General features: G+C 39.5%; 1 protein-coding gene across 2 annotated transcripts in view; it reads left to right on the top strand.

Annotated features, from left to right (window-relative positions):
• Positions 1-23,609, top strand: part of TENM1 (teneurin transmembrane protein 1) — a 254,101-nt gene that overhangs the window by 108,193 nt on the left and 122,299 nt on the right. For both annotated transcript variants that reach the window (XM_086470169.1, XM_086470168.1), the window contains exons 5-9: positions 9,542-9,694; positions 14,852-15,051; positions 16,493-16,703; positions 20,116-20,217; positions 21,284-21,478. In XM_086470169.1, the coding sequence (XP_086326295.1) occupies positions 9,542-9,694; positions 14,852-15,051; positions 16,493-16,703; positions 20,116-20,217; positions 21,284-21,478 (861 nt within the window). The remainder of the gene's footprint in view (positions 1-9,541; positions 9,695-14,851; positions 15,052-16,492; positions 16,704-20,115; positions 20,218-21,283; positions 21,479-23,609) is intronic.

The raw sequence follows: 23,609 nt of genomic DNA, 5'->3' as shown, positions 1-23,609 counted from the left end.
AACTAGGTAAAATGAAGATGGTTTTTGTATTTAATAAATTATCAGTATTTCTAGTTACGTTTTCTATAGCAAAATATAAATCTCTGACCCAGTAATATTAATTCAGAAAATTTTCCAAGATGCCATTATTTGCTTTTGTTGGCCTCAGAAGTTTTACAGTAGCATAAGCTTTCCTGCAGATTAGGGTAGCATTAGTTAGCTTATTCCAAATTAATATTCATGCTGCCCATTTCTGCTTGGTTAAATATTTAAATAGGTTCATGGCCTGTTCTTATGAGTCAGGTACCTTAGTTCTTTCCCTTTTGTTAGGTATGAATAATAGCATATAAACTATTTTCAAAGTTCACTTGCTTTGTAGGGTTTCATATTTGCATCTCTTTTCACATCAAAAATTTAAATGTACATGCTTTGAATTAGAATAGTGAAATATACAGAATCAGACTGTGTAACGCTCTGAAGTTAAAATTCGCTCCCTGAAGTATTTTCATTTTGCTCATGATGGTTCAGGTCCCTCAGTCCTCACACCAGGCAGGTTTTTGTCACATCAGAGGGAGTTATGCCTGAGCAATGACTACAGACTCGGGCCCAAATTGCAAAACAAAACTCATTTTAATTGCTGGATCAATTGTTACTGGAAGAATAAGGGAGACTTTGTGAAGGCAAAATTGTTTTCAGCGTTGTTTTTTACGTCATAGTCTGCATTAACTTACAGTGAGCTACAATTTCAGGCCACATGAATGTAGATCAAAATTTACCATTAAGCTTTTTCTTCCCTTTATCTAAAAATGTGCTTTCCCAGGTATCTTGTACTGCTCTTAGATGCATGGGCTACATGTTACTGTTAAAAAAAGAAGGGCCCAAATCTCAGCCTCGAGTCAGAACATTCCCAAAGTCTTGGAAACCCAGATCAAATCCAGATCAAAAATTTGCAAGTGGCACTTATGTTTGTAATGAACCTGTGCCAGAGTGCTCTAAGCTGTGATTTCTTTTCAAAGAAAGTTAAAGTAGCAAAATGTTTTTCTTCTTTTATTTTTCAGTCTTTCCCTGTTATCAGTGAGACTCAATAGAGAAGTTTTTCCTTGAGAACAGATACTTCTGTATTTTCGCTCCTTTGAATGACCAGTCAGTTAAAAAAAAAAAAAAGTTCTCCATGTTTCCACTTTTGGACTATTATTTAGTCCTTTCTGAAATAAATTTGACTATTACATGGACAGTAAGGAAATTATAGAACCCTGTAAAATGGTTGTGTAATAGCTGACTTATTGAAAATCTTTAGTCATAATTTTTAGTTTATCAAGTAAAACACGTATTTTCATTTCAACAGGAGTAATTTCTGTGAATAGGTTCTAAAGTCCTAGTCGTTACTCCAAAAAAACCTCATTTCATAAAGTGGAATGTTTGGTGTCCACACTATAAATGTGTAGAATTATTTTCTGCCTAATAAAGCTACATATAGTTTTATTTTTCTTCTGTGCTTTCATATGTGTTGAGAACTGTAACGCATTCATGGCAGTCTGGGGTACAAAACCGCTGGAATTTGCACTAAAGAGGGCAGTAAGGCAGGTGAGCCATCGGGACTCCCACCGGGGAGGTGATGTTGGCACATGTCGTCGGTGTGTCAGGGGCTGCAGCAGCTTCACCGGCAGTTCCTGAGGGCCTGGCCAGGGCCGTGGAAGGGGGCAGAGCGTTCCGTCACGGCAGAGTGACGTTGCCAGTGGAGTGAAAGGCTGACTGGGGAAAACAAGTTATCTGCTCTTCAGAGAGCGATGTGGAATGGGCAAAACCTGCCTGCTAGCGCTCGCTGTGTCTGGAGGGCATATCAGCTGTGTGTGTTTTAGAGATTTATGCAAATGAATGCTCAAATTAAAAAAGAAAAAAAAAATCTTGAGGGGAAAATTACTGAAATCCAGTTCCCTTAAAGTTTTTTCTATTTTTGACTCTGAAGCAGAAACAGATAAATCCCTGGCTATGTATTGCTGCGTATTTCTCTGGCATGAGGTGTTTGAAAGGACTGAGCTGGATCCGTGATGCCAGTCTAGGCTCAGAGATTTGCAGAGATGGCACCTTGCAGAAGGAAAGTATGGAAAAGAAAACTGAAATTTCTGTAATACTTTTTAAGTAGTTTATTTTATCTGGTGAGTAAGATGAGGTCTAGCAGATCTGTACACAGCAGGACTGTGTACACACTGATGTCCAAGGGCTGTAACATAGATTCCAAATTATCACATGAAAGACAAGAACATATCTGTTCGATTCAATGCAGTCAATAGTTGTGATTCTCTGTTCATCTATTGGTCTGTGTTGCAATAAAGAGTACAAAACAGGCTACCATTGTGGAATGGTATAGTAAATATTCTCTTTTTTTTTATTCTCATTGTAATAAAAACCTAAGAACTCATCAGCAATTAAAGAAATTTGCCCAAAAATTTAAGTGTAAACAAGGCAAATACAAGAGATAGAATAAGAAATACAATATTTTTCCTGGAATTTTCCAGCACCACACCATTTTCTTTAAGTACAATACAAGGTTTGATGTGGCTGCTCATCTAGTCAGTTATTTTTAGCCCATTAGTAAGTAGGATTTTTCTTCCATGATCCCTTACCATTTTATCAGCAGCTGATTTGGACTTGCAAATCACTGGTCCTATTGATCAAAGGTGCTGAACTCCTACAGTTCCTATTGATTTCAGCAGGAGATGCAAATGTTCAGTGCCTCTGAAAATTGCATCCCATGTTCTCAGATTTAACCATCCCTGACTACAAAATGACTGTTTTATATACAAATGAATTCTCAAGTATGGATATGAAGTTGTCCCTATCCTTCATGATATTATCACTATTTATGAGTATGCACTGGAGATAGGTGTTGGGTCTTAAATAATATTCATGTGGAGGGTGAGGAAATTAAAACCTCACTGCTGTCTGCCATTGTGACCTGTCATTTCTCACACTGTGTACAAGGTGGAGGAGTGATGGTTTCAACATTGGGAAAGGCCAGGCCAAATGCTAAGGACGTGTGTACTTCAGCACATCGATTTATAATGTCGGCTGCATAGCTTTGTACAATATAAAACAGTAGGAAAACCAGAAATCCTTAACTCTGAGAATTAGGAATTATGCAGAGAAGGTTCACGGGGGAAATAGGCTGATTTTACACTGAAGAACATCATGGTATAGTAAACATTGCTAAATGTTTCAGGGATGCGTAAAAGCTGTGATGCAGCTGTGCAGCTCTGAAATGTTGTTGAACTCCTCAGTGGGATCGCTCTCACTGAGACAGGTGCATCGGGGGTTCACAGGGTGGTGTCTGCTCTCTCTGAGCCTGGGTCGTACTGATGAACTTGATATCGTCACAAGTCTTTAAGGACACTGATGAGAAAGCCTGACAGCATTGTACTGTTGTCTGAGATGAGGTTTTCTTTGTTCCTAAGGCTAACGTATGACTCGGTAATGAAAAACGAAACTGGGCTAGTCATTATACATCCCAGTAGGAGGACTGCAGGAGAGGAGGGAGTATTTCTATTCTCACGTGTGAAAATACATCAGGTATAACGAGAAGACTGCTTGAGAGTAAGGATGGCTATAACAAATACATGGAAAAATCTTTATTTCATGAAAGGCCATATATAGCCCAAAATAACATACCACTTCAATATGGATTTTTTTTAAAAAAAAAAGAATCGTAAGACTGAATTAAATATTAACAGTCCCAAATTTTCAAATTTGGTTAGAGCAGAATGACATAGCATTTTATTGACAAAATGAGCTAACAAAAGAACACCCCTTGTGTAGGTCAGGATCAGAACTTTGATTCTGACTCATACTTGCATTCAGGTTTTTTCACATTGCTTCACCTTTACTGGAACTGAGGCACTGATGCACCCGTGGCTTCATGCCACAGTGAAATCCAGTTTTATAAGCAGAACCTGCTAGCAGTTAAAGAAAATAAATAATTTTCTGGCACTTGGTCAGAGCAGGTGCAGAAAGAATACTCAGCTGCTGATACACATTCTATTACAGCTCTTCTAAAGTCTAGGCTTCAGGGGGATGATCTACTGGGATTTTGTAAAATAACTGGAAACAGCAGAGAAAGCTAAACAAAAGCCTTTAGTGGAGGTCAGCAATTTGGAGAGACTTCACATTTGTAGGATTTTTGTCCTCTGAAGTTTGTCTTGCAGGCTGATAAGTACTTATTGCACAGGACTTTTTTGACATCTCCTCACTACGGAGAGTCTCTTTTGCACCGCAGCCAAGCGTCTTATTCATATTCTGCCAAACGTGTAGCACAGGAGTTGACAAGCTGTGCTTACACAGAAGGTAGATAAGAATAAATTAAATTAGATCATTGGCTTCATAGCAGATGGCAGGTTAATCCAGTTTACAAAGCGAGGTCTGAAAAAAAAAAATGCTTATATATTTGTGAATATTTACATGAGTATACCGCAGAATTGCGGGGACTGAGCGAGTTTATCTGGAATGTCAGTTTGTTTTATTTAAATGTTGATCAAAATAAACAATCTGGCCACTTACTTCAGAGGTAAAGACCCGAGCTTTGGTCCTGAACAGGGCCCATCTGGTTTCACTAACAGCAGCAATGTGAAGCAACCAAAAACCTGCCTCTGGATAGAGAAAATCCCTTAGGCAGCATAAAGTCACAGTGGCTTTTCATCTCTTTGTTCCATGAAGGAAATTTATGGGAAGGGTAGAAGATATAGGCCTTTAATTTATCTTTTTCTGCAAGAGATCTGTTTTACACCTAATAATTATTTTTTACCTAAGAAGCATAATAAATTAGCCAAGAAAAGCTCCGTACTACAAGTAGAATATTCTGTATTTGCGAGGAGAGAGGTCATGTAAAGTTACCCTGAGCAGCTTCGCTGTGCAGCCTGGCCAGGGCAGGGTGACTGAGGAAGAAACTTAGTTTCACCATAGTCCTGTGGCATCCTCCAGTCTCTTTGGCTTCACTGACGACAGGCTCCTCCAAATTTAGCATCTGCAATAACGTCTGTAATGCTGTTGGAAAAAAAAACCAAAAGTGTATGTCCACTTTTGTGTTACAATTTTGTCTGAAACTTTGAATTAAACAGGACTATCTAATAAAATTTAAATTGAAGATAGAGGGTCAAATTTTGCCTTCAGATACATTTTCCTGCCTCCAGATCACCTCAGTGAACCCAGTCACAGAATGTTAGGTCTGCTCATGGCAGAATGCAACTCATAAATAACACAGAGTGAAGTAATATTCTAGTGGTAGAGGGAGGACTATACTGTGGGTTCAACACAGCCAAGAAAGAATATCGTTTTAGTTGAGCTTTGCAGTAGGATGGAAGAACCAAGGAAACAGGGAAATCAAATTGGAAGTTCAATGCCAGGTAAAGAAATGCGGTTGCTGCCAGCAGGGAGAATATTGGCATTCAGTTTTCAGATGAGAGGTTCAGTTTGGCCCAGATGAGGGGATGTTATGAGCTGATGCTCCTGGTGACTCACCACAGCCCCTCCTAACTAAAAGTAGGAATTTTGCAATTGTGGATCATACTAATGCTCCTAACAAGCTGTTTAATCTCTGCTTGCCTGGTAGTCCTTGGTTTTTTGCTTGAAACTGTAGCAGTTCACCAGTGACCTTACACACCTTACTAGCGGCTGAGGTATTTTAGGTGCTGCAAAATACAGGGTATCTGCTTACAGAATTTTTCTGGAGCCAAGTAGGCAGAGCCAAAGTGGCTTTTGCTTTTTCTGTAATATCAGTGTAGTCATCAAATCTCAAAGGCTGTGTTTTGTGTTCTGTGGGAACTTGAGCAACATCCAATAATGCATCTTTAGTCATAATGGTGGGGTTTGGTACTGTTAGTCAGCAGCCAGCCCTCAAAAGTACTCAAGGTCTTTTTCTGTAAACATCAGTCTGGAAGGCTGAACTTTGAGGAGAAGGCAGAGACCTTCATCAGAAAGTGAATGTCCTCTTTCTACCCATACCAGTCCTAAGTTGGACAGAGTGATGGTGTCATTGTCTACTTGGTCTGTGGAGTAGGGTCTTATACCTGGGCAACTACACATGGGAAATACAGCGGAGAATCATACAGATGAATTTTTGCTGTGGACAATGACATTGTGGCCCACTGTTGAATTCCACGGCATTTTCTGTGTCCCTTTTGTGTAAAAGGCAAAAACAAAAGCCAGAAATCCGCTAGAAGAAATCAGAGAGAATGACTCAAAAGAGAAGTGCTTTTGATCTTTTTTAATGAAATTCAGTACATACGTGGTTATTTCTAAAGAGATTTGAGAGAGAGAGATTGGAAAGTTTCATTTAATCTTATTTGGCGAAATATATGTATATTTAAAACATGATGTACACATGTTGTAGGAAACGCAAGCTTTGTAGGAATTATGTATACCCCAGGTAGAAGAAAAGTATCACAGAAAATGAGGAGGCAAGGTAAGGCTCTGTGTCTGCTAAATAAACATCTGTTATTCCCTGTAGTTAACTTCTGGAAGAGGTGTCTCTAAGAATTAATGGCTTTACTGGCGTGTGTGGTCTAGTTATTACCAGAGTGATACCTGGATCCAAAGGTAATTTCTCGAGAGCTATAGCTAATGTAATGAAAATCAGATTGATTTTAGGATTGTGAAATGACCAGGTTTCTGCAGGGAAAGAAGTCATTCAGTTTAATTCAAGTAGACCTTACTTTCATAGCAATATGCTTTCTTGTTCAACCACTTGGTCTTGCACATTGGGTAGCGTGAAGCTGATCTACCAGTACCCTGTGTCATCTCCCACAGACTAGAAGTCCAAGGCTGGCAGAGACCATCATCTCTGCAGTGCAGCTGGTGTTTCTCGGGGGAAAACTGACTGTCAAACATACATACAAACAGTTTTGCTAGCTTGCCAAGCTTTGGCACGAACTACAAAAGCAACAGCACTTCCCCAGCCTGAAGGAAGACAAAGCGAGCAAACTATTCGAATTGGTGCAAATGGATGACAAAATGCGTAGTCTGTGTAATCTGGAAAAGACATCTAGAAAGCAAAACGGTGCATTACATACTCAGTCCTTGCTTTGTGAGGTACCCTGTGCGGCACGTGCAAATGCTGTCTTAGGAAATGAGTAATAGCAACAATGGAAATAGCATAAGAAAGCAACTGGATTATATTCATGATTCTGTAACCACTAAAAGCTTATTGATGTGTGCAGTTATGTTTTGCTTCTAGCGTTGATCTGTTTCAAGTGCTGATATAATTATTTGCATTAGTAAAAAAAAGTACGTTCACTAGTTGTCAATCCCATTGAACTTTGTTCCTTTTTGTTGTTATTAACTCTTTAAATAATAATAATGTCCAGAAGCTTAAGCCAGGAGCAAGAGCCTCCTTTTCTAGAGATGCAAGGCGTGTTGATTTTTGTTGTACCTTCTGTATTCAGAAGTGATCTGTCTTGCATTAATAAGCTCAAAAATCAGAGCTTAGCTCTGTGTGATCTGACTGCAAGACCCTTTTCAAAGTATTAGCACGGTCCTTTAACGATTTCAGGTCTATACGATATGTAGCAATCCAGGCAAGTCTCTAGCTTGAGATCTCACCGCTAACGCTGGAGTAAGCGTCTAGTATCTGTTCTGGGGAGTGGGAATTTACTGTCCAGTGGTGTGTCTCCAGAGCCCATATCTGATGGTGAGGCAGTGGTTTGAGAATTCAGTAAATTTGGCTCTCTTCTCCTGAAGCCAATATAAAAAATACAAATGTGTCACAAATACTGTCACCTCGCTAATTCGATAGAAATGCTCTCATTTGCTTGATTTGGATCATGTATCTGCAGCTGGGTGATCCAGGAGTGCGCAGATCTGGAGTTAATGATTGTGGATTGGCAGCTTTGCATTCCTATGGCAGTTTTGGCAAGCCCTTGCTAGGAACCCAGTCAAGGCATGGGGTTTTGCTTTATAATTTAACCTTCCAGCGTGCAAGGGAGGCTTGTGAGCACACACGTAGAAAATGGGTAATAGGCTCTAGGTTTCCTGTTTGTGTTGAGGTTTTTTTCTTTAAAGTATGTGCAAGTGCAAAAGAAAACAATGTACTTTCTAAGTGCAAGACCCATTCTAGGTCACACTTACTTCTCAGGAGAGTCTCTGAGGTTCCTACGTGATTCCTGCATGGTTCCTTCCAGTACCTAAAGGGGACCTACAAGAAAGCTGGAGAGGGACTTTTTACAAGGGCATGTAGTGATAGGACAAGGGGTAATGGCTTTAAACTGAAAGAAGGGAGATTTACATTAGATATTAGGAGAAAATTCTTTACTGTGAGGGTGATGAGGCACTGGCACAGGTTGCCCCGAGAAGCTGTGGCTGCCCCCTCCCTGGCAGTGGTCAAGGCCAGGTTGGATGGGGCGTGGAGCAACCTGGTCTGGTGGAAGGTGTCCCTGCCCATGGCAGGAGGTGGGAGCTGGATGGTCTTTAAGGTCCCTTCCAAGCCAAACCATTCTATGATTCGGTGATTCAGGGACAGCAAATATATTGCCTTTTAGGCTCCCACTGTGGGCAGAACCTACTCAGTGCAAATTGCTGCATGTGGCTGAAGAGCCTGCTCCTCAGGTTTTGCTCTTTATGTGACAATTTCAGCTCCTCTGTGGGGGGTATCCTCAATCCATATTTTAGTGGGTCATCAGTCCTCCCTGCTGAGTTACTTCAATGCTAAGGCAACTGCTTCCTTGGAAGAATTTGCCCTCCTCAGTAAGACATAGGTAATTGTCTAGAATGACTGCAGTATTATCATATTATGCTTAAAATAAGATCCTCTGTTGCTGTCTTTCTCCTACCATCCTTCCATGCCTCAGGTCAGAAACAACAGAAAGAAAAGCAGAAAAAGTGAATGGCTATGCAGGCAAAGTGGAGCAGGCAGCCCCCATGTATGGTGATAAGGATAGTTTATAACTTCATAAAAGGATTAGTTTAGTAGATTTCTCAGTGCATACGTAAATAACAGCTGTATTTCTGTTAATATGTGTTGTAGAATAATTGCGTATGTTTTAGATCTAGAGCCAGTTTTTTATCGTCAGTGTAATTGTAGAGTAAATCTATGGAGTCAGTGTTTTACTAATGTTTAACCTAAATGAAAAGGTTTGGGAATGCAGTGGGCACAGTTTCACTTAGAACTGGGCTGGAAAGCTGAGAAGTTTTACTTGGTGTCAGTGCTTTAATCAACAAACTCTGAGCTCTTTGACAGTTGAAAGCTGGGGGAAAACGTGGATGTAGCATCAGAATCTGTCACACAATATTAAATTCATTCAACTGTTATCCTTTTAATTGCAAGTATTTCCATTAATTGCTGTAAAAATTCATCACCCTGACCTGTCTGAGCTCCAAAAGAAAGTGTGGAAACTAATTAAGCATCAAGTTTTAAGGTAAAATAGTAAATGGCTCATTAGACCCCTTGAAATTCTGAATTGTTACTAACAGAACAAAGTAATACTTGACTTTGCAGAAACTGGATCATAACATTCTTTCTTAGTCTCACTGAAGGTGCTGTAGCTTAGACATCAACTAATTGGTCTTCATTTTTTTGCAGCAGTACACTTGTTTGGTTTAACCTGGCAACTACAGCCTGTTGAAGGGCAGCTATATGAAAACGGAGTTAGCAAAGGAAATAAAGGAACAGAATCCATGGATACTACTTACTCACCAATTGGAGGAAAAGTTTCTGATAAAACAGAAAAAAAAGGTATGTATGAATGAGAAGACAGACAATGAACATTTAAACAAAACTACTGTTCAGATTTTGTGTTTGCCTCAGTTTGACAGTAATTTGAGTTCAGGTTCTATCTTTAATTTTAAAACAGGTATGAAAAGTCCATAACCAGATTGTTTCCTTTAGCAGGACTCTCACTGAAATTAGCAACTGACCCAAGCTATTAGGAAGGTAATGTTCAATAGCAAAATAATTGCTCTTCTCTTGTGAGAGAAGAGAGATTAGAGTGTTTGGCTTCTGTCTTAAGACAGGGTAGATGAGAGCGTGTTCACCTTTTTTCCCGTTTGTGCGAAGGGCTTGATGCTGTGCCGGTCCTGCAGGCCAAAGTCAGTCGTAGGCAGAGTGACACCATTGCACTGACAGGTCAGAATATGCAGAAGAGTAGAAATCTTAATGCTTTTAAAGGCATCCAGTTCTTGAAGGCGTAAGCTAAAATACAGCATCCTGTCACATCCTGGCTCAACCAGTCATAGTGAATCAGCTCGCAGGCATCTGCTGAGGTTTCACGAGACGCCTGAGCAGCTCCCTGCTGCCAGGGGGACAGTCCTGCTCTTCCCCCGCTCCCTCTCTGTGCGGCTCCCTGCGTCCCCATGCCCACTGCAGGGATTGTCTCGTGGGTGACCAAGACACATCGGTTCACTGTGGCGGCAGAAAATGGTTTCGTTAAAAGATGTGAATTGTCTTCTGCCGTGTAAGTGGCTGAACCAGCTCTTTTGAAGGGGCAGAGAGGTGCCAGAGCCGACATAGGAAAGGAGTGGACTGTGCAGCCAGGAGTGTGAAACAGAGAGCAGGACTGTCTCTGAGATGTGCCATTCCTCTCTCTCAAGTCTTCTCATTTAGTGTTGTTAGCTCTGGCCCATGCTTCCCGTTGACCACCATGGTGATGCTTTCTGACTTTAAGAAGCAGGTGGCCCTCCCATTTCTTTTTATGATGCTCAGAAAACATGGATAAATCAGATTAGCTCAGAGAAAAGTGAACGAGAGTAGAACATGAACCCTAGTCTTCCCAGTTGTAAGGAGGAAGGTAAAATTGTGCTGAGAGCTCTGCAATGAGAGGACGTTTCCAGAGCCTTCAAATTTTAGGGCAGAGCAGTGATCTGATTGTGCGTATGCCAGGTAAGATCTATGACTGTAAGTATGAGACAAGGTGGGACATCGTTGTACCAGTCCCTCCAGAAGGAAGATGACATCTCACATCAACAGTCTTACAAATCGATGTGGCACAACTGGTTAGAGATCATATTAGACAAATGAGCAATAGAAATATATGTAAGGAGACAGTGATGTTACCCACTATTTCGTCCCTTAGAATGGATCGGTAGTGAATTGCAGTAAATGTTTATATCCTTTTGTATTTTTGTCCTGGTGCACCACGGAAAATATCCCAAATAGTTCTTCTCAAATGCATTAAATCATTTTGTCAACGTATTACTGATTTAATAAAAGCTCTTCCAAAGCATTTGGCTTCCAAAGGAGGGTGTGCAGGGAAAACATCAATAATCTTAAAAATTAGATGCTTGAAAACAGAGAAAAGAATATGTAAGTCAATAGATACTCAATGTAGAAGGTAAAAAACCAAACCACCTGCCTTGCGCCAGGCAATCCCAGTATCTTGTGTTAGCTACACACACAATTCCCTCACAACACTAAAGCACAGGGGGCTGTGGTAGCACAGGGGGCTGTGGTAGCACAGCCACTTCACTGAGGGCTTATCCAGCAGTTTCAGAGGTCAGTCGTGAATATAGCTAGACTGTTTGTTGTCCCACTTGTCCCTTTTCACCTTTTGCAGGTAACCTGTAATCCAGAGTGTGTGCTAACAAGGAGTATTCACTTGGGAAAACACAAGAAAAATCGTGTAGACTTAGTAGCAGCCATTAGTACGTGCATAGTCTGGCTGTGGCTAGTTTTTGCTGTGTTTATTTCTTTCTGTCATCTTTAATATATATATATCAGTAATTTTATACCCAGTGCTTGTAACAGATTCTCCATGTAGATGTGCTGGGAAGGAGGGTTTGGAAATGGGCAACTCCTTTCACTACAGCAGGATACCAAAGGAGGTTGATACTTTGCCTGTAAACTTGAAGCCTCTGATGTGATTTCACAGGGATAAATAACTACTGTCAGGTAGTGTGACCTCCCATTTTGCCAGCTCAGTGCAGCAGCACAGAATGCTTTTCCAGACTTTGAAAGCATATATTTTAACTAATCCTTTAATGAAAATCAAGTTTACAAACCAGCAAGTCAGATTTCTTTAAGAAGTCACTTTATAACACACTGACCCACGGCTATGTGTTAACATTTTAATAAGTAGTAATGTGATTAAAAACTCAGACATCCTATTGATGCTGGTATTTACCAGGGGAGTACAAGGAGATTGATTGTTTCAGGATCAGTAATAATCAGCATATGGGTACTTTCTTGTGAAGATAATTGGCACCATGCTGTTCAGAGCTTTACTTTCTGAAGACAAGAGAAACCTGTGATTAGGAATCTATCTTCTGTTTTAGACTTGTGAGGAAAGTGTGCTTAGAAAGAATAGGGAAGAATTAATACCATTTGGCAAGATTGGGAGCTGTACAAGGAATTGAATGTAGATAATTAAATGATACTTTGTCATAAGAAAAATGTTGTTATGGGAAAGATGTTTTTCGGACAAGAGCAGAACTTGTATTGCAGCACTGTAATTTTAAAAGCATATTTCAAACTTTTTCAGGAAAGCAAGAAAGTATACAAGGATAGTCTGTGAACAGTGTATCTTCAGATGCCTTTTTGTGCACCCAAATACCTGCTTAATTCAATTAAGCATAGAAACAGAGCTGAAATTTTTTTTTTGTATAAAGAAGGCACAGTGGCTCGGTGAATATGAAAACGTGCGCTTCAGTCATGGCTCTTTTTCATGCTGTGTGTGTGGAAAAAATAGTGTTTGAAAGGTAGAGATACTGCGACAGCATACTTTCAGTAGGTGGTAGAAAATACATATATTTTCATGTTACGATTGTGAGCAGCAGCATGCACTTGTAAACCTAACTGCATCTGTTTGTTTGAAGATTACATAAAATTATTACTAAAGAGAAGGTATTTTCAGCCAAATGGGGAAAAACTCAGGGATATGTTGTTTTGAGCCTAGCAACGCTAACGTGGTATTCAGCATAATTTGATAACATCCATTAGTGAAAATACTCCCTGACTAAAGGCATAATGCTTTTTATTTTCAACAAACAGGCCTTGTCACTTCAACAAACTAAGGAGCAGTTACCGTATTTTATGGGATCTTGAACACTGACCAATAATGCCATTAACTTCAAAAATGATACTGTATCCTTAACTTTTTACTTAGTGCTCTACCGTTTTGTAATTGAATCACATTAATTACCATGTGTCAATATCATCAAAAAGTTCCTTAGTGCTTTACTTAACCCAGGGAAATTGCTTGCAAAGAATCATTAAGCTTTAATATCTCTGGAGTACTGGAAATAGGGTAAAAGGTTTTTAAATTTATATCGGCCAATTAGGATCTTTGGGGTGGAAAGGGATCCACTTTCGTTGCCCAACAGAGGAAGTTTAATTCTCTTTTCAAAACTCAACATTCAAGATTTTTTCCGTGAAGCACATTGGACCAAAGTAGTCTCACCTTGAGTGTTGTTAAAGCAGCAATTTGGAAATATTTTAACTCACGAGCTAAGTAACAGGTGTATTTTTAGAGTATTAGATTACAAGTTCTGTGCTCTAAAAATAGATGCGTTTATGTTATAAGGTGTTAAAAGTCAGCTCCTAGTTCCTGCTGTAGGTTTAGTGACACAAAGCAGCTGTAAAGCTGGAAGATCCAGTACCCTGAGAATTGCTCCTGGCTTGTAAATTAAATCTCTATTCATTAAGAAAGCTGAGTACTTCCTACACTAGTTAAAGCCTATGTAAGATCCCACTGAGCATCTTTGTTATTAAAGCTTTCAGGAAAAAGCTGGTCCTGGCTTTGCTACTGCTGTTTTCATTTCCAATGGCAATTTATAAAATTTCATGTACATTATGTTGCGTTAGGTACATATATGCATTATCGTGAAAGGTGAGGCTCCAGTCACTTTGATTGCTCCTCTTTATCTTTCACTGTGATACTGGAATGAAATGAAACATAAATGCATATGGCTGCTGAGTTCAATCTTCTTCTCTTGGCTCTTCCTCCAATGCACCATACTATCCTGCTTTTTTTGAGTTGAGAAAAAGTATGGAAATGAGAGTTAGTTTCGCAAAACTTACAATGGAATTAGCTCAGATGTTACCAGGAATGGGTCTGTGAGTTGCAGCATGTCACGATGCTGATCAGACAGGCATAAAATACACAAAGATGGTGATATAAGCCAGCAAAGCAAGCCAGCTCCAATTTAGTTTGGCAATGTCTTTATGCATTCCATTTCCCTTTCTATTTCAGCGCTCTCATACCCATGTGTGAAGTTACATACTGTAGATGTCTGCACATTTATTGTTAGGCATTATGAAACTATGCCAGTTTTCTCTTTAGATTGCCTGTCCCTGTCCTCATGCCCCTGTTAGGCTTTCATGCAGAAAGACCAAGCCAAAACAGATGTTCTTTAATTCTCCAGGACTGGGTTATCACTACCATAATAAAATCATTAGGAATGGTGATTAATAGAAATCTAGGCTTTGGACATGGGCTTCGACCTACCAGGTTTATGGATTTTCTGTCCTCACCGGTGTCCATTTGTGCAGCTTATGCAATGCCGGCTCGGCAGCAGTCTGAAATACGTGCCAGAGGAAGATCTCCCGCTGCCTTGTCGCTGTGCATTCTCAGTTGAATGGGTTTTGTTTGCACACCTCATAGGTAAAGACCGTGGTTTACGCAGCAGCACCTCTAGCTTTTTATATTCAGTAAAGCATTCCAAGATTTCCAGGGCAAAAATGCTCTGTGATGCCTGTTGTCGTAAAAATTGCGTGCAAGTTTATTTGTATTTTTCAACTAGTTGAATTAAAAAAAAATGCAACGGTTTCAGCGAAATGCCCTCGGCTTAGAGGTTGTTTTCAATGTATTCGGGTACATCTAAGGCGTGTTTATACCTCGTGACCAATTAATCTTCACCCACCATGAACTGATTGTTTTGTTTGTCTCTGGAAAATTAGTGTTTCAGAAGGGCCGGGCCATAGACACAGGAGAAGTTGAGATTGGAGCACAAGTTATGCAGACTATCCCCCCTGGTTTATTCTGGCGCTTTCAGATTACTATACATCACCCCATGTACTTGAAATTTAACATTTCCCTGGCAAAGGATTCTCTTCTGGGAATTTATGGCAGAAGAAACATTCCGCCTACTCACACTCAGGTAATCAGAACTAATACTAATTCTGTCATGCTTGCGTTTTCAACCAGCAGTGGATGCGGATGTTCACGATACACTGTCAAAGCAGGGAGGGTGGAAGGGAGTGGCTGAAACCACAAGCAGCCGTCTGTTTGTCCCGTCCTTTTACTGAGGTCTAGCTATATCCTCGAACCATGCTCAGTCAGAGGAAGGGACGGTGTCGTACCAGAAAGGTCAGCAGTTGTGAGCACTGTGATGCGACTGTCCGGGAGGCTGGACAGGTACGCGCTGTGCTGCTGTGTAGCTCCAGCATCTTCTTTGCGGGGGCAGTGGGATGAAGTACCACATCATTTGAAAATGCTTTAATTTTTTTACAACTTTATCAAAACTAACGGATTACATAGTCAGTATAAGGAGTTAATAAGAAAAGAAAAAAGGTGTTTCTGGTTTCTAATATGAAGATTATTTTTGAGTGTTTACTCCTAGGGATTTTGCAGGAGAAAACGTAGGGACACAGTAAGAATATGTGGTATTGCTGGTCACATTCAATTTTTTTGTTTTGGGCTTAATGTGTTTGGCATATGAAGCTGTCATTTCTATGGATAATAGATTTTTCAGCTTTCTTATAGCAGGATTCACACTCTGTAAGAGTGTGATAAACACATATGGAATCATGGAAAGATTGTTTAGAAGGGACCTCTCGAGATCATCTAGTATAACCTCAAAAATCATTTAATAGAGTTTTGATCTTAGAAATAAGCGCTTTTAGGTGTCATTAATTGAAGCTGGGTCTTCGGTTGAGCCGAAGTTGAACTTTACTGAAATCAGAATGCGTAGAGAAACCTAGAGAAATATATACATTTCTTGAACAGGGGTTCATAGAAAGGTTTACATCTCTGATGCTTTAGGCCTAACAGGTCCTAATGTTGTCAGCATCAACTTGGTTAGGTATTAAGAACTTCCATGTAAAAAATAGATACTTATTTGCATGAATAAAATTAAATATAAATACAAATTATATTTAGGTTTTGATATATGATACTGCTATTAAGGGACAAACATTTTAAAATCTAGTATAGAACAGGCTCTTTAATCTGTTCTTGGTGTTTGAGATGAATCACTGCATAATGTAGGCACTACAGCTTGGCAATTTTGGAATCATTCCCACTAAAGAGATGTAATTTTTTAAGTAATCTGCTGTATTTAGCGCAGCAAGTCTGAATTTACCCTGCCATAGCAAACAGCAAGTTCTGATGCCAGATTTCTGACCTACCATAGTGCTTTTTAAACAGAAACTGAAACTAAATAGATGAGGTTATCCAACTGCTGTCCAGGTCGGTGAATACTTAATCAGTGAGGCAACTCCTCTTAAGATTTCAACTGTTTATTCCTCTTTGAATAAGTTACGCAGAGTAGATTCATAAAAATTTGCTAGGTGGTTAATTTTTGCTCATTATTATTTCAGTTTGATTTTGTAAAACTGATGGATGGAAAACAGTTAATTAAACAGGAACCAAAAAACTCAGAGGAGCCTCAGCAAGCCCCCAGGAATCTGATCTTAACTTCACTGCAAGAGACAGGTTTCATTGAGTATATGGATCAAGGAGCTTGGCATATGGCATTCTACAATGATGGAAAGAAAGTGGAGCAAGTGTTTGTACTAACTACAGCAATTGGTAAGAACAATTACAATAAAATTGTTATTCTGATTATTACATTGAAATGCTGTATTCTTTACCTTGATTCCAGCTTTTCTTACATATTCTCCTAAATATGTTTTATTTCAGCTTAATTTAATTAATCTCAGTGGAGCAGCTTCACGTTTATGCCAATATTAGAAAAGTAGCAACATTTGTGTATTAAAGATGGATGTTAGCAAATTAATTAAGGGTGAAGTTTGCGTGTGTGTGAAGATTTTTATATGATAGTTTAAACGCGTGAGTAATTTCTGGCGTTATCTTGCTCAAAGTAAAAGAGATTATGTCTGCCCTCGCTATTTACATGGGAACCATAAATCCTACAAAAATTATCCAGGCTTTAAGTTCAAATTTGCAGTATTTTAGTCAGTTAGACAATCTAAAAGGCAGTTTTTGTGGATTTGGTTTTGATTGTCATTTGTTGAGTGGGTGCTGTTGTTTTGTGCAGTTATTGGAATGCACCATTTTGTTTGGAACACAGAAAGCAAATATAGGAGAGAGTGTCCTGGTGACATATCAGATCCCTACTGCCTTTTTGATACGTATAGGTGGACAAATCTTTGCAACTGTAGGTGTTAGTGAGCAGTGCTCACATGTAGAGTTTGTTTGGAATTTAAATTTAGGTAAAGTGTTGTATTTATGACCGTCTCGGTTTGCTGCAAGACTTTAACCATTATGCCCTTTAGTTAACCTGTTCTACCATATGTTTAGCAAGATGTCTTTACTAGTAATGGACATGCCATCTGCTCTTTAGAGCAATTGGATGCTATTTTTACTTGATGGTAAACACCTTGCAGAGCAGGACGGTATGATTCAAATACCAATATTTTGAAGGACTTGCAGGAAAATAACTTAGGAATCAAGTTAGAATTGTAATGACAAAAACCAATGTTTTGGTTTAAAAGTTCATATTTGCTTTGTTAAGAAAAGTGAATCTTTTACAAGCAAGAAAAAAAGCCATTATTCAATGCCATAGGAGAAAATAATGTTCAAGCAATTTATGAAGCATCTTCGCATATGCTCTATGAAGAGCATAAAACCCTGGCCAAACTCCAGATCAGAATCCAAATACCTGCCCCCTTGTTTATTTCTACTGTAAGACAGCAGTGTTTATACAGGAGGCTTTAACCAATATTTCATTGTTAAGTAGCATACCCTCTTGAAAAAAAAAAAAAAAAATTTGAATGCTGAGTTTCAGTTCTTGTTACATTTGGAAGTGAAAAAGTTGTCCATCCCTTCCCTGCCTGTTAACCAGAATAGACTGTGTATTACAGAGGGGAGCAGCGAGAGCCACAGTGCAGGCAGGAATCCTTATACTTATTCTCAGAAATGGCTGCAAGAAGATGTTTTGGGGAAAAAGAGGAGTCGTGCAGCAAGAATCTACTGCTGATGCATTTAAGAGTGCTAGCTATGTGTTTTCATAACCTGTGGGTCTTGGTTGTTTCCTTGGGGCTTTCCACAAAAAAAAAAAAAAAAAAAAAAAAAAAATCCTTGAGCCATACTCCTTACCCCAGCCTGGGCCAGAGTCATATTTGACATCTCTGCCCACAAAGGAATCAACCAGGACCACAGATTGAAACAGTCAGAATAGAACAAGAGCTTGGATGCATCTGCTGTGGGCTGCTGCTGGCTGTGTGAAGCAGTCATGCCCTCCTCATGAGCATCTGTTAGGTAGTATTTCAAGTTGCTCAATGTTAGTTATGTATAAAATTGATTTTTCTGACACTTTAGCTAAAGCTCTAATCAGATTTTCCTGTGAGTGAGTTAATTTGCATGCAAAATCCGGCATGCCTCAAGTACTTTCATAGACTGAATAAAGGCCAGCCCAAGCTGGACATTGCATTGAGGAGAAGTAACTTTTCAAACCGTTAATTCTTCTTTTCAGATCAATGTAGGGATCATTTACCATGTGATTCTGGAAAACTGAGGAGACAGGCAAGTGTACACAGAAAGCAAGAGAAGAGTTGACAATGAACAGTAATATGTAAAAATGAATAATGAGCAGCATATCTGTGAAAAAACACTTCGGAAAACAAGCTGGTTTTTTGACTTTGAAACAGACATCCATGTACAGGTTGTGGATATCTGGTGTATAGACACCTATCAAATGCCTGTTCTCTGGTATAAACCGATAGCCCAAAAGGAACGTTTTTATATAACAGGAGGAGTTTTCAAGAGGAACCAGTCCTTATCTGTCCAAAGGCCCATAAATAAGATCAAAATAAACTTATTTCGGTTATTCATATTAGTTACAGGATGTGCTTATAATCCACCTTTTGACAAGTTATGTTTGAGTTTAAAAGGATATCGGTTTTGATTAGATTAAATATTCCAATGGTATGCCCCTTCTTGAGGAAAGTTTTTCCTCCCTAATCTCTTGCTATAGACACATACTCTTCAAAAGGATCTGGGTTTTCTTCTTTTTGCCCAACAGTTATTATTTTGTGGGAAAGAAGTCGTGTTTCCCATCTCCCTATAGCCAGAGGTACTTCCCAACATCTATTACTGCATGTGCCCATAAAAGTCTCGGTTCCCACTGCTCTGTAGCCCCTCTCCCATCCTGCACAGTGCCTGCACGGGCTATGGGGACCCTCAGTCCTGGTGCTGGCCTGACAGTCACCTGCTCCATGTGAGAGGCTCTTAGCCTTGAATTTGCTTCATATTCTTTACATAAAACCCATATAAACCAGTGAATCCACTGAATTCCTGTAGGAAATACATGTGTAAATTAAAACCAGCTAATCCATGTACAGATATGAGCCTGTCCCCAGATGTGTGAGGTTAAGTGGTTTACTAACCAAAGCTGTGTGATAACACGTGGGCAAGTTTAAGATCAGAATTGAAGGTGGGGGAGGGGTTCTTCAAATCTGGTTCTTAGTCCTTTATTGCATTGCATTTCATCGCTGTACAAAAGACTTTTTTTTTTTATCTGATTGTATAGAAGTGGAAATCCTACCCTCCTGCAAGGAATTCAATTCACATGGTTCAGATGAACACAGTAGAAGGCAATTTACTTTATAAACAGGTTTCAAACAAATTACTTCAGCAATAAAAGAAAGTGTTTAAGGTGGAAATTTTTCAGCAAATACTCTGGTTCTTGTAGTGCTTTTAATGGTGGTAAATTTTACATGAACACTTACTTTAAAAGCTTTTCGGTGTAATATAAATGATGCACTTGTTATCTCGAAGCTGTCAAGACAAAATCTAATATTTGTAAGCTGCTTGAACAGGAATTTTGTTTTATGCTGCCTGTGAATGAAAATGGGCCTTTTACTGATTCTGCACCTCTTTATATGTTGAGATGTGTCCTGCAGAGTAAGGTGAAGATGCCATTCTTTTCAAATTCAACCAGTTTGTATTTTTCTTTGTGCACAACTCTCTGAATAAACAGAAATCCTGGATGACTGCTCTACTAATTGCAATGGGAATGGAGAATGTATCTCGGGGCACTGCCACTGTTTCCCAGGATTCCTTGGTCCGGATTGTGCAAAAGGTAATCTCATATTAACTGACCCACAGTGCATGACAGGCATCATGTTTATGGTGTGTGACTGCTGGGCTTGCAAAGATTCAATGTGATTAAAGGAGATTAAATTCCTTTTTCCAGCCAGGTGGCAGATACAGTACAATCACACATGTAGAAAGTTTCTTTATGCTGTACTTGAGCTAAGATGCGTCAACCATTTCTCTCTTCCTGACTTTCAGACTTAATAGATTCCTCCATTGCTCTTTGCATCTGCTCCGTGATTAGAAAATACATTTTTTAGTAAGCATGTTAGCTTAGCATAATGATTTCTGTTATTTAAAAGTGACAAACAGTTGGAGAAAATTGCGTCAGTCAGTCAAATGCTTCTGTGGTCTTAACTTGAATAAGGTGTAGAAAAGCAAACCTAAAGCAGCTTAGAGAATCTTTTCCAGCATTGGGGCAAAAACCATGCTAAAAAGGTTGTAAGTGAGCTTATTTCTGTTTCAGATGTTTCTCTTGGTTTTATCCATCATCTGCTGCATATGATATATGGAATTTTTCATGTTTTTCCAATGTTTCCTGAAATTTAGGGTTGAGTTGAATGTTTTGAAGAGCTTGATTGGCTCAGAAATTCATACTGGATTGTAAAACTAAGCTTCCACATCCGTGGTTTACGTGCAGATCAGTAATGGTTAACACTTCAGTAATGTTAACTCTACTTAGAAGAAAGAAAAGGGCAGTATGTTGCTTCAGTTCACAGGGAAGAAATATTAATCTTACTGAAAATCATAAGTGGGCATCACTGCAAATTTTATGCCGAGGCCATTCAAGGGGAGGAGGCTATTTTTATCTTGTAAGGTACCCCATTTCAGGTCAGCGTGAAGATAGACTAGTGAAGCAGACTGAGGAGATGAGGACACTGTATTACTGCTGCGCTACCTAGTTCAAAGATTTCATCCTGTCACAATCCTCGAATGAAATGGAGGATCGGGGGGCTCGAATGGAAAAGCAATTTTACAGAACAATAAATGCAATAAATGATAATCTATGTAAGTATGTAAATGCATTAAAAAGGTCAATCTGCCTTTTTCAGATTCCTGTCCAGTGCTGTGCAGCGGAAATGGAGAATATGAGAAAGGTCACTGTGTGTGTCGAAATGGGTGGAAAGGACCAGAGTGTGATGTTCCAGAAGAACAGTGTATTGATCCAACCTGCTTCGGCCATGGTACTTGTATCATGGGCGTCTGCATCTGTGTCCCTGGATACAAAGGAGAGATTTGTGAGGAAGGTTTGTGAAGTTTCCCTCTCTATAGTTAGGGGGGTTGATTTTTGTCTTTAATCTCCAAATGTGTTTTAAAGTAGTTAAGAACTCGCATAGGTGTAAGAAGCTTAGTGTGGAGAGTACTGTTTTGCTCAACAGCACCTTTGCTGTCTCATAGAAAGTATTGTTAAGATAGAAAGTTATCAAAGGTAAAGGCATTCAGGTGTCAGTGACAGTCAGTGGAAGCTGATCACATAATTTCCAAGATTCACATTTTTATTCTAATTATTTAACATTGGCTAATAAGACTGTGTAATAATTTTAGCATGGGCACTCCTCTGAAGTACTCGGTGTCTCTTTCAGTCCAGGAGGACTCTAGTTCTTGGACAACTTCTGTTCCCTCGCTCCACTGAGTCTCAGTAGCGAGAACAGAACTGGGTGGAAGTCTTTGCATTCAGCAAGCAGTGTGTTCTCAATCCTCCAAAAGTTTCCTGGAAAACATCTTGGCAAGCAAGGATTCCTTTTTTTCTGTGGAAGTTGTGAGACCATCTTGATGTGTTTGTCTCCGCTTTCCTTCCCTTGTGCTCCAGATACTTTTTTCAGGCAGGGTGGCAGGCATCTCCAGTCCTCCTTGCTGCCGGTGACCTCCGTCCCTTAGCGCACACTGTCAGAGAGCCTGTGCAGACTTCTTTTACTTGGCCAAAAGCTAAGGGTAAGGCAGTCAGAAGATCATTTAAACAAAATATCATGTAGATGTTCTCCAAAATAAGCAGAAGATCATAATCAGCTTTTCCCTGTCTTCACTCTGTTACCTCTTAGGTTTTTCTGTGGAGAACGTACTGACAATATAAAGCCAAAAGAGCAGCAAACAGTTTCAGTTTACTAGAGCATATTTTGTCGTTCTCTTGTCTTATGTCATTTTTACTGTGAGCCTGTGTTCAGGGAACTAAACTGGCATCCTTTAAGGCTTGGCTAATAAAAACTGGGAAATTCTGAGAACAAGTAATTGTACTTTCGCTGGTCGTAGTACCGATGTGTCTCTTCCCTCATCTGTAGAAAGAAGCAGTTGTCATTTGCCTCTCAGCATTTCTGAGATAGCTTATCAGCTTTGACTTTCTTCCCCTGTGCATAGCCTCGGAAAGCAGAACTCTTCTTCATGCTTGCCCTGGTTTGATGTTTTTTCACTAGTCCCCTTAGCCTGAAGCTAGTGGCAGCATACTTTGTGCTTCCTGCTGCATAGATTTTAGGTAATACTTCTGAGTAGCACACAGAGGAGGCTCTTTATGTGGCTCAAATTCTCTAGTCAGAAAAATGTCCAGGATGGATTTGATGGATTTGACATACCTGGTATGTTTTTTAAAGGGAGGATCAAGAGAATGTTTCTGACATACTCAGTTGTTTCAAAAATGGTCAAAACCAAGAAAACCCAAATGGGAAAAAGCAAGTAATACACAGATTTTGCTCTTGGAGGCTGTGATGCCAGACAAGCCTGTAGCTGGTGAGAGGCTGACTGCTGTTTTCAGTTGCTTTGTTTCTTGCCGTAAGGTGATCCTGGAAAATGGTTGAAAAAAAAAAAATTAAGATAAATGTACTCAGACAGCTATTGAAACTAAGGGTGTGGAAACACTGGATTTTTAAAGTAAGAGACATATTTAATTTTTTTTTAAAGGTAGAATTTTGTAGAAATAGGGTGGCAACAGAGTACAGTGGGTTTTTATTGTAACAGTGTGTGCATGACATGACTGTTCAGTTTACTGTGTTGTACAACGTAACTTGTGCAGTAGTGGAAGTAATTCTGTCAGGAATTTAGATTACATTATTGTATGTAAATATGAGTTTAGTATTATAGCAGTATTGTTAACGTAGCAGGCATAGTAACAGATGTACTATCCAGGAAACACCAGTAGCTACATGTATTCGTTGCTATGGGAGTCCTTTGAATTTGTCCTGTCAGAGTATCATTACTAAAGCGAGTGAGACTTTTTAAATGATTTGTGGAGTCACTCAATCAATTTTGAAAGATCAGCAAAATAAGGAACTGTTTCAGGATGAGAGAAAATTGCTGAGTATTTTTGTCCTGTGCTTAGCAAGATACACGTTGTCCAGAAACACTGATTTCCCCTCTTTTGGAATTACAGTGTGCTGTGCATGAGCCTGG

This window comes from Leptosomus discolor, chromosome 9, assembly GCF_034619465.1.
Source record: "Leptosomus discolor isolate bLepDis1 chromosome 9, bLepDis1.hap2, whole genome shotgun sequence".
NCBI classification, from domain to species: Eukaryota; Metazoa; Chordata; class Aves; order Leptosomiformes; family Leptosomidae; genus Leptosomus; species Leptosomus discolor.
This window is presented reverse-complemented; position numbering and strand designations above follow the sequence as displayed.